At 39.8% G+C, this 14,818-nt stretch overlaps 1 protein-coding gene across 1 annotated transcript; it reads right to left on the reverse strand.

Annotated features, from left to right (window-relative positions):
* Positions 1 to 958: 958 nt before the first annotated feature.
* On the reverse strand, positions 959 to 14,769 carry LOC144073607 (lysosomal-associated transmembrane protein 4B-like). Its single transcript, XM_077599580.1, has 7 exons — positions 14,360 to 14,769; positions 13,348 to 13,459; positions 9,605 to 9,678; positions 8,263 to 8,385; positions 8,074 to 8,172; positions 6,991 to 7,086; positions 959 to 3,301 (listed from the first exon to the last, which is right to left on the reverse strand). Exons 1-7 carry the CDS (start codon positions 14,465 to 14,467, stop codon positions 3,218 to 3,220), a joined length of 696 nt encoding a protein of 231 aa, XP_077455706.1. The 5' UTR covers positions 14,468 to 14,769; the 3' UTR covers positions 959 to 3,217.
* Between the last annotated feature and the right edge of the window lie 49 nt (positions 14,770 to 14,818).

Genomic DNA, 14,818 nt, shown 5'->3' on the forward strand with positions numbered 1-14,818 from the left:
CAAAACAGAAAATAACCACCAAATAGTAACTGTTAATTTGCCGACATCTACTGGTGAAAAAGAGTATAGCAACGCTGTAAGTCTTGTGCGCATATAAGCCGTACCCTTGATTCAGTCATCTTTTTTTTTGTTACAAATACGGCTTATATGCGAGGAAATACGGTATGTAGGAGCATTTTAATAAAGAATGTGAACCTCCAAGGGCTTTAATGACCGTGAAATCTGTTCTCCTATTACCAACAACGCAACTTGGTGATATTTGTTGTCACCAGTCAGAAAAATAATACTTTGACTTTTGTTTTTTATTTTACAATAAAATATAGACAATAGGGGTTGAGTTAGCTGCAGAAGAAATGATTGGATTTATTATGGTAGATACAAAATTGGCAGCATACAATTAAATGCTGCAGGTTAGATCAGGGACTCCAACATCAGATATTTTATATTTTTACAAGTTTGTTCTCCAGCAGTTGCAGCCTGGTTGACATAGCTTCAAGTAGGCACATCAAGGAAAAACCCTCCAATCATAAACTACTGGGTGTATAATGTTAAAATGTTGTGTTACTATACTTTTTAATCCAGCAAACCAGGCAGAACAACATACACAATGCTATTCTGAATGCTATAGAATACTATTTCGAAAATCTTAAATTCGTCATTGACCCGAGGTGAAATTAAAAGTGGTTTTCAAATTGTGGTGGACAATTTCTCATCACATCCATTTTAAGTTACTGGTAACATTAAATAACATTTGTATATTCCAGTATACTAAATTGATTTAGATTATTCAAAGAAATATTTTTTTCTTTCAAATATTTTTTTTCACAAGAGAATATGTCATTTAGGCTGAGAATATGGAAAAAAACAGGTAACTAATAATTCTAAGGCCAAATTGTGTGTAGGATGCAATATGTAGGGGAAGCTCATTGTATATTGTGATTGAAATAACATGCATACAAGCATCTAAAATTTGGGTTTAATGCACAAGAAAACACCACATTTTTAGTTTAATTGCACATCCCAGCAGGGCGGAAAACAAACCGCGATGAAACACGTATCCACATAGCAGAACATTGGTCTTAATTGGAAAATACACAAATGGGTATCACATAGTCATTCAACCTGATGACGTCAATAAGTAACTTTCTGGTACAAATGTGTGAAAGTTTTTCAAATCACCCAAAATATACTTATCATTCAGAGTATTTTTTTTATTCACAGCAAAAGAACGGTATAATCACCCACGGCAACATCAACATTAGGACAGTCCTAAAACACGTTTTAGTCAATTTTCTATGTCAAAGGTGTAGCCCATCAGAGAGTACACTGTCGTATAAATAAATGCATTCCTAGCCTGATTACTAGCAGTGACAGTTGAAACACAATTCAACTCTCCACTCTTTACTATGTGCATTAATTGCTTGAATATGAAAGTCACACAAAGAGCAAACAAAGAATTAATAAAAATATAATCTCTCATGTATGAATATACCTTCAATACCAAACTGGAATGCATAAAACTATTTGGGAATTCTTCAAATTGTACGGAGTTGGGATTAATCCTTTAGGGAAGTGTTGTCAAAAGTTATTATACCTTACCACAGCCACTGCCAGCCTTATTCACAGAGTATGTATTGTGGGAGTTAGTAAAAGAGCAAAATTGATAGAGACATCAATTGACGGCAGTAGATGTCCAATCAATTTTAACTGAAAGGGTATAAAAGCGAGTGATTGATCCAGGTCACGAGGATTGTCATAAAACAATACATAAAAAACACTAATTAGAATTTTTGCCTTTCTTCTCTTCTTGGAAATATTTCTAGTTTATTTTGATTTACTTTTTAAAGTTATTATTTTTTATTCATTTTTTTTTAATTTATTGCCAAAATCCAATTTTTAGCTAGTCTTTGTCCCACGGGCCCCAAATTTTACAGTTGTTGTTATGAATACTATAAAAAAATAAATACGTACATAAAACATTTATTTTAAAAAAAAGGATAGGTGTATGATGACTGTTTCTGAAAGTGTTGAGAAACAACATACCATATTTTCTCGCATATAAGCCGTATTTGTAACAAAAAAAGTTGACGTCTTACATGCGTACAAGGCTTGCTATACTGTTTTTCACCAGTAGTCAATAAAGTAACATTTACTATTTGTTGGTTATTTTCTGTTTGCGGTAAGAAAACAACCATTACTGGATACATTAATTCCTTATGATATTGACCCTAATAATGTGCTTTTGATTCATACAGTATCTCAGAAATACCACGTGCGATGATTTTTCTTATTATTTTCCCTTCAAAGTAACACATTTGTACTCCGTATTAAAACCGTGAATATGGAGGTGAAAATTGTGACTCAGGGGGCATCCTATACGTGAGAAATTGTAAAATTCAACGATTTTAAAGCAACTATAAGGGTGCGGCTTATATGCGGGGTGGCTTATATGCGAGTAAATACGGTAAGAGACAACAGAGAGGCAGTGTGGTGTGCACATGGATTGCATCACGATTAGGTGCCAGGCAGAACACATGATCCTGGAAATACAGTGGTACCTTGACATACGAATACATCTACATATGAGCAATTTTAGATACGAGTAAAATTTCGAGCAAATATTTACCTTGAGATACGAGACGCATTTTGATATACGAGCTTACAGCCGACACGAGAGGCTGCTGTCTTTCTCCCCGCAACTCCCTCGTGTAAATGTCTCTACGAGCACTGGGCGGAGTGGAGTGTTGCATTTTTCAGTGTTTTTTTTCTCCTCGTTAATCAGTGCAGAATGGTGTCTGCGTTGCGGAGCTTGCTCGCCAATACAAGAGGAGTATACTACTTCCCATTGGAAAATGGTCATGCGTTATCCTATTGTGAGGACATTTGTGTGCATCCTTTTTTGAATATTTTGAAGGGAAGACAAAAGCAAACAACCCTCGATAGGTTCCTTTTAAAAATTGCAGCTGAAAGTCAGGTTGGAGGCGGGGCAAATAGAGCCAACTGAGAGTGGCGAAGAAAGGTATAAAAATTTAAAACAAAATTAGAATTAAGTTTAGTGTAAAGTTAGATTGAATTTATTTTTGATTGTCTGTATCGTAATCCAAGTTAATTTAAATTATTATTTCTATGCGAATGTTGATTTGAGATACGAGTAAATCAACATACGAGCTCAGTCCCGGAACGCATTAAGCTCGTATCGCAAGGTACCACTGTATTCTCATGCTGTCATTCTGGATGAGGACAGAGGAGCACCCTGTTTATGAGGGACACTGAGAACATCTTCAGAGGGAGGAAGCAAGACCTGAACAGAAAAAAAGACAAGGGCATGTACATTGAAATTGGATACTATGCAGGGGTCTCAAACCGATTCCACAAAGGTCCGCAGTGGGTCTTGGTCTTTGTTTCAACCAACCGAGTGTCGCTAGTTTAACCAAAGAGGGGTCTTCTAAAATAAGTACCACCTGGCTGCAATCAACTGATTACACTTGCAAAAGGTGTCCACTTGTTCGGTTTGAATGAAAACCTGCACCCCCTGCAGCCCTTTGAGGATCGGTTTGAGACCACTGTTGTATAGTGTTTAAGCAGTATGCATGGTGTTGTGACACAATTCCTTAAACCAGGGGTGGCCAAGTCCGGTCCCAGTCTGTTTTACATATCTCCCTCCTCTACCACACCTGAATCATATGATCAACTTCTCAGCAAGCTGTCCAGAAGATTCAAACCGATCCCGATTATTTGATCCTGGTGTGTTGGTGGAGGGAGACATGGAAAATAGACTGGATAGGGGCTCTTGAGGACCGGACTTGGCCACCCCTGACTTACACACTACATAACGGAAGAAACCATGTAAAAAACCCACAAAATATCATTCAAAAAGGAGTGTTATGACTGCCTAGTATATGTTCTGTGTGCTCAAAATTCATTGTCGTGTGGACGAAAATGTATTTTTGTGTAAAACGTTATTTTCTGTGGTAGCATCTCCAGTCCTGCTTTCTGTTCACTACTTCCTCTCTACCATATAGTGTTTACTACTTTGATTTTTGGACTATAATATGCACACAGCTATAAACTGCACCAACCAAATTATAAAAGAAAAGAGTATTTATTCATATAAGTTGCAGAGGACTATATGACGCAGGGATATTCACACCTCAAGACTATTGTTGTCACGATACTGTATATACAGTGGTACCTCGTCATACGACCGCTCGTGATACAAAATGCTCGTCTTACGGGGGAAATCTCGATCGAATAATTCGCCCGTGATGCGGTCAAAATTTCGTGATGCGACCAAGCCAGGTGGCCATGGCATTTTTTTTTTGCATATGTTTCGTGTATAACAATATTTACGAGCACCGGATGAGTTATTCAGACCAGGAAACGCACAACGCGCATGCGCGGGGAAAAGAGGGCTTTCTGGGTAATGAAGTATACTCGTGCACACAACGCCGACAGGCAATGGCACTCAGAATAAAACTTTACCCACAATCAATACGTGGGTAAGCTCAGCTGCTGCATTTCCTGTTATTTTTATCTAATACGAGGAGTATTATATTACTTCTCATTGGCTGCTCATAAGAACATCAGGGGCACTGGCTCGCAACAGCATCCCCGGTAGCAACTCTATCATAGGCGCCGTTCGAGGGGATGCGAACACAGATGCTACAAGCTAAAAGGAGCCGCTAGGCAGCGCCCCCGAAGCTCCCATAAGCAGCGGAGCGATCGCTGATAAAAGACTGCTGCCCGTTGGCTGCTCATAAGAACATCAGGGGCACTGGCTCGCAACTCCCCGCAATAGCAACCACGGTAGCAACTCTATCATAGGCGCCGTTCGAGGGGATGCGACCACAGAGGCTACAAGCTAAAAGGAGCCGCTAGCCAGCGCCCCCGAAGCTCCCATGAGCAGCGGAGCGATCGCTGATAAAAGACTGCTGCTCGTTGGCAAGTGGTCGTGCGTTATCCGATTGTGAGGACATTTGTGTGCATCATTTTCGGAATATTTTGAAGGGAATAGTACGACAGCAAACAGCCCATCGATAGCGAACGTGAGGGTGGAGTGTTTGTTCCGTTTACGAGTGCATTGTGTGGAAAAAAAACCTGAAGCCCCCCACCCCTTTTGTGCCCCTCTCCCCTCGGCGAAATCCGCCCAATTTTAGTTAGATTAAACACTTTATTTCTATTAAACCACTAGTTATGTGTTACTTGGTTAATAGATGGGTAATTAGAAGAAATAAAACATTTTTCCAATCCAATATCCTGTTTTTGGTGTTTTTTCAGAGGGCTGGAACGAATTAAATTTTTTTCCATTCATTTCAATGGGAAACGTCCGCTCGAGTTACGAGAACCTCGTCATACGATCTCGGAACGGATTACGCTCGTATGTCGAGGTACCACTGTATATGTATACAGACGCTCCCCTACTTACGAACGCAATTGGTTCCGAGCGATTGTTCATAAGTTGAATTTGTTTGTAAGTTGATTCAGTGCTATATTTTGTATTATAATTTATGTTTAAGGCCGATATAAGTATATTGAAGGTTTATATAAGTGCATTTGTATGTTTAAGGCTTGTATAAGTAACACGCATTGGTTTGTACTGAAAAAAAAACATTTAATAAAATGGAGAGAATATGTACAGTACTGTAGAGAGAGAGAGAGAGAGATTTATGTATTAGAAACTGGCCAAAAGAAGCGACCTAATGACGATTGCACAGTTTTCTTCTTTTTTTCATCATAAATGATGCGGTAGCACTGTATGGCATCATTCAATTGATTTGCAAACTTTGTGCAACGTTCAATATTTGGGTCCTGCTGCTCGATCTTTCTGTTTATAAATGGTACTGACGGTCGAACGATTCAATGCCCGTGAAACGCTCACCACTCTCACGCGCATCAAGTTTCGTTATTATTGCCACTCGTTTCAAATGAAATGGCTTGCCTCTTCCTTGCAACTCCCTCAATAGAAGCCTTTAGCTTTTTACCAACCATATTCAATATTGGATGCATGAGATATTTAATGATATAAATGAAAAAGGTTCTTTGCACACTGGAGATACATTCACGCACTTCCGCATTGCAACGAAGAAGAAGGTAGATGCTGGGTGAGCTGAGCTCTCACAGCGCCAGACGTCGGTATTAGCGGCGGAAAGAAGTACTACTCCGAAAAAGGCGCGAAATACAAATTTGGACTTGCGAACATTTTTGGACTTAAACGCAATTTGCAGACATGTTCGTATGTACCGTTGTTCGTAAGTTGAATGTTCGTAAGTAGGGGAGCGTCTGTATGTATATGTATATGTATATATGTATATATATATATATATATATATATATATATATATATATGCATATGCATATACACATATACACATATACATATATATATATATATATATATATATATATATATATATATATATATGTATATGCATATATATATATAACATAAAAAAAGACATGTGGTACTAATTCCAGTGATATATAAAAAATCTTCTTAAAATAAACTATTTCCCTGCTTGTTACTGTGATTGATCCTTCCTATACCAGTTTGGACATTTGGTTTAATTAAATTCCAAAATGGTTAATTACATAGATCCACTGAAAAGTCAATACTGTAAAGAACACACTACTTCCTTCTGGAATGAATGTACGTATACACAATTTTGTTTATTGGGACTTTTACATTTGAATGCACCAGCAGGCTGTATGTTTGGGAATTGCACCTTTTCCCTCAGAAACACGCTTTCTTCTCCTCTAGAATTGTATTGTAGCTCGGACGGTTAAAACATGCAAAAGTGTGTTGACAAAGAAAACATGCATTAGCATCAAGGCTAGCCTACATGAATTGCAGCAATTATGTAATGCTTTAATTCACAGATTTTATCGAGAGCAATGAATCTCACATGACTTTCATGACTGTGGTTGCAGTTTGCAATGATGTAAAACTCCTTGGTATCATTGGGTTGACTATTTCCAATTTTTGTAACATACCGTTGTGTCATTGGTTGTGACATAGAGCAGGATTTCAGCAGTGCCACGGCTGCACACATATCTGTAGCAGTTCCACACGCAGGCTATCAGATAAAGCTGGCAACAGAAAAAAATAGGACATACTGAACAATGCAAAATGAATCATTTCTTTCTAAGTTCATGATAAATACAAAATTTGAGAGGTGCTAACATTATCACACTCCTAGTTTAAGAGCAACTGCAGTAACGGGAATGCATTTACTTTTCCAAATAAAGATGGACATTCCAGTGTTCCCAAATATTAATCAGGTCATGTAGCCCTCTGGGAAACTGTGATATTAGAATGTTGAATAGAATATTTATTGTCATTGTAACATGTGCAACAAAGTCCCAAAACATTTGAGTCATATAAATACCATAAAACACATTACGATACGAGTATACGAGACAGCCAATGGGCCAGGCTGCGAGAGGCTGCTTTCTGATTTCACCACACTGTCTTTCATGCTGCATCTCCCTCATGAAAAGATATCTACGAGCACTGGGTGGGGCGTTGCATTTTTTCCGTGTTTTTTTTTTCGTTAGTCAGTGCACAATTAAGGGAAAACAATGGGTCCAAAGCAAGCCGGTGCAATGGAGGGTAGTGCGAAAAAAAGGCATATGATGACAATCGAGATTAAGCATGAAATAGTCGAAAAACATGATAGTGTACACGTGACTGAGCTGGCTCGCCAATACGTATGGAGAAGCAGAAAGTTCACCTCGAAGGTCGCGGTGGAATACATTCGCCTCTTTGCCTTGGTTATTCCATAAGGTTTAAATTTAGCGTAACGTAAGATTAAAACTTTTTTTCAAGTGTGTGTATAGGAATCTAAGTTAATGTGTTATAGTTTATGTTACGTTACGAGCGTCAAGTCTCTCTCTCTCCCATCCGCGAACTCCCCGTTGTATTGAATAATGCCTCATTTTATTATTAAACATCATAACCACGCTTTGTAACAGCTACTACAGAAAACTGACGGCCTGCAAAATATTTAATTCTTCCTGAAGGTGAGTGCAACAGAAAATAATTGAAAAGCACTGACTTAATTGATGAGAACGTACCTTAAAGCCCAAAATACAGCTGATGAATATCAGTACGACCAGAACCAAGCACACGTTACTCAGGGCTGCAATCTCGTCTTTGTAAGGGAAATTATCGGGCTACAGAGGACAAGGCAAAGCATGCATCTCACGAGCATGTAAAAGTGACATCCCATTATGTACATGGCGAATGCTAGGCCGGTTTCTTACCAACTGCTGCAGGTAATCCTGTATCGTGTTTGGATAAACCACAATGCTTACAGCAACCAGTGTGTTGAGTGCAAAGTCAAAGATCTGGTAGCAGAAAAAGGGAATAATCCAGGCAGCGCGCAGCTGCAAGAGAAATTTACATTGGAAATTTTAAGATCATTTGACACAAGCACCTCCACTGTAAGTAAATGGAAAAAAAGTTAGCAGAACATTTTAATTTAGCACAATTTACATTTCTAGCACAAGTTAACCCCACCCTACCAACGTGTGTGGTCGATTGGTCGCCGGTCTTTTGGTCGCCGGTCTTTTGGTCGCCCCGATCGCGACAACGGGCGACCAAAAGACCGGAGACCAAAATACCGACGACCAAAAGACCGGCGACAAAACAAGGTAAAACAACACGTTCTACGCATCAATAAAAGCCAACAATGGCCATGAGCAGTTTCACTGAGCCAACATGTGAGTGTAAAAGAGTTTGTATGTACATGAGTTCTCCCCTTAGGAAGGTACGTCAGTCAGGGTCTTAACAAGTTCTCCAACAAAAAACAATAAAAGTCCGGGAAATTTGGAGCTTTTCTTTAGCCTAATAATTACTAGGGCATTAAGTTTGACTAAATAGTAATTCACAGTTTGTATTTAGGGGATTTGAGCAAAGATTTAAATGGTAATTATCACTTACCTTCCGGGCGACCAAAAGACCGGCGACCAATCGACCGTGTACCCCCTACCAAGGTCTGCTTAGTCCTAAATGTAAGCTTTGCCCAAAATTCATCATACACTTTCGCACAACTCATTTTATCAAGTATAGGGCATTAACTTAAATTAATGTGTGAAGTGATAAATAATAAAAGGTTACTGATGAAAACTTGAAAATTTGAATTGTGTTTACTTCAAATGTAATGTAGCACAAATCAGTCAGTACTCAAATAAATAACACATGTATCGTCTCCTAGGATATGATTACATGCATAACGAGCGGCCCGGCGGCTGAGTGGTTAGCACATCGGCCTCACAGTGGGGGACCTTGGTTCAAATACAGGTCGGTCCACCTGTGTGGAGTTTGCATGTTCTCCCCGGGCCTGCGTGGGATGATTATGGCTTATAGTTAATGAATCCCTAAAAGTCAGCATCTTAGAAAATTTGAATATCACATTATGACCGATAGAGAAAATTATTTGAAACCACAAGCTGTTAGGCATAACCAGCTGGTGTGTAATAATTCAATGTAATGTATGATCTGACACTCTGCAATGATTGAAAAAGTTAGCACTTTTTCACAAGCTTCTAATTATATGACCCAAAACCCATCCATAAATAGAACAATACAAAGTATCGAATTTACCTTATAAGCACCATATGTTGCCATTCCACATATGAGTATCATCAGCAGAGAGATAGCTGAAGCAATGCACATATCTGGAGCAGAAAAACAGAACAAACTTCTTGTATTTGCAAGATAAAGCAAATATGTCATGAGTTGTAAATCATGTCAAATACGACCTACCCTATACTAGGATTAAAAATGGCAAATAATATTAAAAAATTGCCTGAGAACATGCGGCTCGATTACAAAGACGGCCCACTATGCAGAAACATCTATATCTCACATGGGTGGAGCCCCTTTCTCAAATGGCCAATCTATAACAATAAAATGGGCATAAGGTGCTCAATTCTATAATAATTATTGATCTTCTGTTGAACTACCAAGTCATTACCTGAGAATTATTTTTGAGTCTGAAAAATCCTTTCGTCACAATAATGTATTATAATAATAATCGGACATAGGCTTTGTCATCATCATTGACTCGACAAAAAAGCCTAATTGTCATCATACCCAGAAACTGCGTCTGACGAAATTGGTAGTGCTTCTCCATAAGGTGCGTTTTCCCGGCAAAAGACCCAAATAAGTGATAATTTCGGACTCAGAATTTGGCATTCTGCCATGATGGATACATCGCATCACCCCCCGAGCAGATCACTTACCTCTCACTGTCTTTCACTTACTTTCAGTCACCCAATAGGAGGCAGATCACTGCCCAATGTCTATTCATATTACCTCACCCCGAAGTTATTATGGAGAAAGGATTGTGTGTCGTGTTACCGCAAGTTTAGAGTCCTGATGCATGTGGGAAAAAAACTGTCCTTAAGCCTATTTGTCCGTACTTTGTGGGACCTATAGCGTCTGCCAGAGGGCAGCAGCTGGAACAGATTGTGACCAGGGTGGTATGGGTCCCCGATGATGTTCCTGGCTCTGATGAGGTATCGAGGGTTAGACTGGTGGGTTGGTGTACAGTCGTATGTGTCACAGGGAGTACAGTCTATATTTAGGGTCTTGTTTGGGCTGCTCCGTCACCCTAGTGGACGACTCTGTCATAAATGACTTGCTCACATTCATTCATTCATCTTCCATACCGCGTATACTCGCAAGGGCTGCGGGAATTGCTGGAGCCTATCCCAGCAAACTTAGAGTGAAAGGCTTACTACACCCTAGACTGGTCGCTAGTCAGCAGTAGGGCACATCAAGAGACAGACGACCATTTGCACCACCAAGGAGAAATCGATCCCACCCCTTGCATCTTAAATTGAGGCTTGTAATCCCCTCAGCATGGCAAGAGTACATTTACTGTTCGGGACTGGTTTTGTTATGTTTGGATTGGATTGGATAACTTTATTCATCCCGTATTCGGGAAATGTCATTGTGACAGTAGCAAGAGGGTGAGAATGCTTCCCCCGTGTGACCTGTCCATGTGATTGCCATTGAGTTCACCTGCTGTATCATCAACCCATGTCTCTCTAGTTAAACCCTATGTGTTTGTCAGTCCTTGTCGGCTCGTCTGCGTTTTCTATGCCCATGTGCTGTGATCCTCGTTTCCCCATGTACTCCCTGTCAGGTTTGATTTTCTTATTTGATTTCAAAGTTTTGTTATTTTTTGATAATCCTGCCACAGACATTAAAGTTTTTGTTAGCGCACTCCACTCACTGTCCATGCTTGCTTCCCCGCATTTGGGTCCTGCTACGCATCCACAACCCTGCTAAATCCTGACATTTACGTGTTGAACTTCAGTCCAATCTCTAAGTGTTCCAGGATTTGTGTCTAACTCATCATCCTTTACGTATAAATTAAGCATTGCGGTGAAGAGCAAAAATCTGCAAATCAATGAAGTGTCCGTATTTGCCTAAAGATGGCCGCAACAAACTACATTTGCTTAAATAAATCTCATTAACTCACTTCAGATTCTTTCCATAAACATCAAGATTCCACCAGATGGTCTCAAAACATACTGTAAATGAGTGAATTTGTGAAGGCGGTCCTCACTGTGTGGAGTTTGCATGTTCTCCCCGGGCTTGCGTGGGTTTTCTCTGGGTACTCCGGTTTCCTCCCACATCCCAAAAATATGAAGGGTAGACTGGTTGAGCACTGTAAATTGCCCCTAGTTATGAGTGCGAGCGTGAATGGTTGTCCGTCTGGTTGCGCCCTGCGATTGGCTGGCCAGGGTCTCCCCACCTGGTGCCTGTAATTAGCTGTGAGCAATCCTTGAGGATAAGCGGTTCAGAAAATGAATGAATGAATTTGTGAATCCCTACAAGCGAGTAATTTGGAGTTGATTATAATTGAAATAGCAATCAATGTCTTATGTCTATCTTATATGCAACAATCCCACAAAGAAAAAAACTCAATTGTGAATGCAAGATAGATTGAGAATTGTCTTTTCTTCCATGTTATAGGAGTGTCAGTTTATAAAAGGAATAATCAATGACAGGCCAGCCACTGAATATCTACATTCCTTTAATTCCATCTTTTCACACTACTGGGGTGTGCTGTTTTGCTTGAAACTCACAAAGTCTGCAGCCAAAGCTATCAATAGGCAGCTTAATCCCTTAAATGTAGGACGCTTAAGTCCAAAGGTTCTCCTGTGACCCACTTGTCAGACTTTTCTGAGTGCACACCTGCTCCCACTGTTAAGGAGGATTCTCATGCAGGTCTGACACCTGTTCACATTGAGCCGTTCTGCTACAACTTGTACTAAATATTTTTTTAAATTTCCTTTCACTTGTCATCTTTTTGGCACGCTTCATTTAGACCAGTGGTTTTTAACCTGGGTTCGATCGAACCCTAGGGCAGTGTTTGCCAACCACTGAGCCGTGAGTAATGGTCAGGTGTGCCGCGGCGAAGTCATTCAATGTAATATTCAGAGAGAAAAATTGTTATGAAAATAACGAGATTAAAATGGAACTATTACAAGGTTAGAATTAAAATATGATGAATGTTAAATGATATATTATACTATTACAAGATGTATATTGTGAAACAATCATTTGTTGCTTATTTTTCTCTAACATAAACCGGAAGTTGTTCGGTTTCTAGGGCATCAACTTTTGCTGACGTGAAGTCTGGGTGAGTACAACATTTTTTGTGTAATATTAGGAGATTTAAGTAATATTTGGAGAAAAGTCATAAAATGATGCAAATAAAAACAATACATTACTTATTTTTGCATCACTCGAAACGCAAGTTGTTCAGTGTCCGGAGACATCAACTTTTGGTGACATTCGGTTAGTGTGAAAAATTAGATTTTGGAGGTTTATGTGATTCCAGCTGATAAAAGGTTGATGAGAATGACTATTGTTAATATAGGGGACAAGACATAGTTTTAATTTAAAATATTTTCAAATGGTGGTGTCCCTTGAGATTTCTTAATGCAAAAATTGTGCCAGAGCTCAAAAAAGGTTGGGAAACAATGCCCAACGGCTTTGGTGAGTCGGTCTCAGGGGTTTGGTGGAGCCTCTGCCGCGGAGGTCAAGAAACATTAAGTCATCATGTCTATACACGATAACATGCCCCGCTTGACCATCACTAGCTGCAGATGATCATGTGACATTACTTGGCCAAACAGTGCTGCAAGGAATTTATATATCTTAAATTTGCACCAAAAAAATCATATTTTATTTTACACTAAAGTAGGGTTCGGTGAATGCGTATATGAAACTGGTGGGATTCGGTTGCTTCAACAAGGTTAAGAACCACTGATTTAGACGCATTGTGAAATTGATGAGACTATGAAAAAGTATTTGGAGCAACTTACTGGCATCATCCATCACATCTAGATCATTCGCCAACTCAGCGCTGGTCAGGTGGTACTTCTCAGGATCACTGAGTGCTGTGAGCAGGATGAGTAACACCACAGCATTGATGATCTTAGGGACACAGAACATATGGGCAGATTAACGAAAACAGTGTGGACAAAGAAGGCAAGTTGCAACTTGATTGGTTTGACCAACAAAACCCCAAACACACCAAATAAAAAAATATATATATATAGATTTTTGAAAGACATGAACAATATTTAATCTTACCAAATCTTACTATGCAAAAGTATTAGTAGATCAAATTCAATAAACATCCTGTAGTAAAACCAGACCGCTACCCGAGGAGGCCTGCATTTTATTTATGAATTGGGTGGATCACTTTTTCAGTGGCGCGAGTGGTTAGCGTGTCGGTCTCACAGCTCTGGGGTCCTGGGTTCAAATCCAATCCAGATCGGTCGACCTGTGTGGACTTTGCATGTTCTCCCAGGCCTGTGTGGGTTTTTTCTGGGTACTCCGGTTTCCTCCCACATTCCAAAAACATGCATGGTAGGCTGATTGGACACTCTAAATTGCCCCTAGGTGTGAGTGTGAGCGTCTCCTCGTGCCCTGCGATTGGCTGGCCACCGATTCAGGGTGTCTCCGCCTCTGGCATAGTCTCCAGCACCCCCCGCGCAACTAATAAGGATAAAGCAGTTAAGAAAATGAGATGAGACTTCACCCCCCCCCCCCCCTCATATCAACACAGTGGGAAGTTTGTTGCATATTGTGTCAATTTCGTAGTATTTCACAGCACGTGAACACTACTTTATCATTCATTTTAAGACAAATACGGTCTATTAATTCGATTAATTATAATATCCGTCTTGCACACGAGTAACAAAGCATTTTTGCCTAGGGGGAAAGAGTATAGATGTCAGTACATGGTTAGAATTAGTCTTAAGATCATGTTCTCATTTAAGGGTAAAGTATTCCATGTGCAATTGATAACTCCCGTTATGCGGTGCTTACCATGTACCAGACCCCCAAAATGAAGGTTCCAGTGCGGACATGACAGCATAAACAGCAGCTTGTGGAGTACCAGAGGTCCCACGGCGACGCCGTCATCATGTCAACCATTAAAAATAAATGTCAACGTTTCCTCGCAAGGTGCCTCCACACCGAGGAATGACCAAATAAAAAAACAACCTGCCCCCGGCTTGCTATTTACCCCTCTCAGCAGATTAAGCGCGCAGATCGCCGTTGTCAAAATGCCGGAACATAAACTATACAACTTCTGGCTTTCAAAATAAAACCTTTGAAAATACATCTTTCGTTTTACCCTTTTAGGAATAATTTTCATTACAGTTGACACTTTCCATGGCTACGTGACTATATTAGGACGTAATTTATGCATTTATTAACCCTTAAGACAAGGGTGGCCGAGTCCGGTCCTCAAGAGCCACTATCCAGTCTGTTTTCCATATCTTT

The sequence above is a fragment of the Stigmatopora argus genome, chromosome 4, assembly GCF_051989625.1.
Source record: "Stigmatopora argus isolate UIUO_Sarg chromosome 4, RoL_Sarg_1.0, whole genome shotgun sequence".
Lineage (NCBI taxonomy): Eukaryota > Metazoa > Chordata > Actinopteri > Syngnathiformes > Syngnathidae > Stigmatopora > Stigmatopora argus.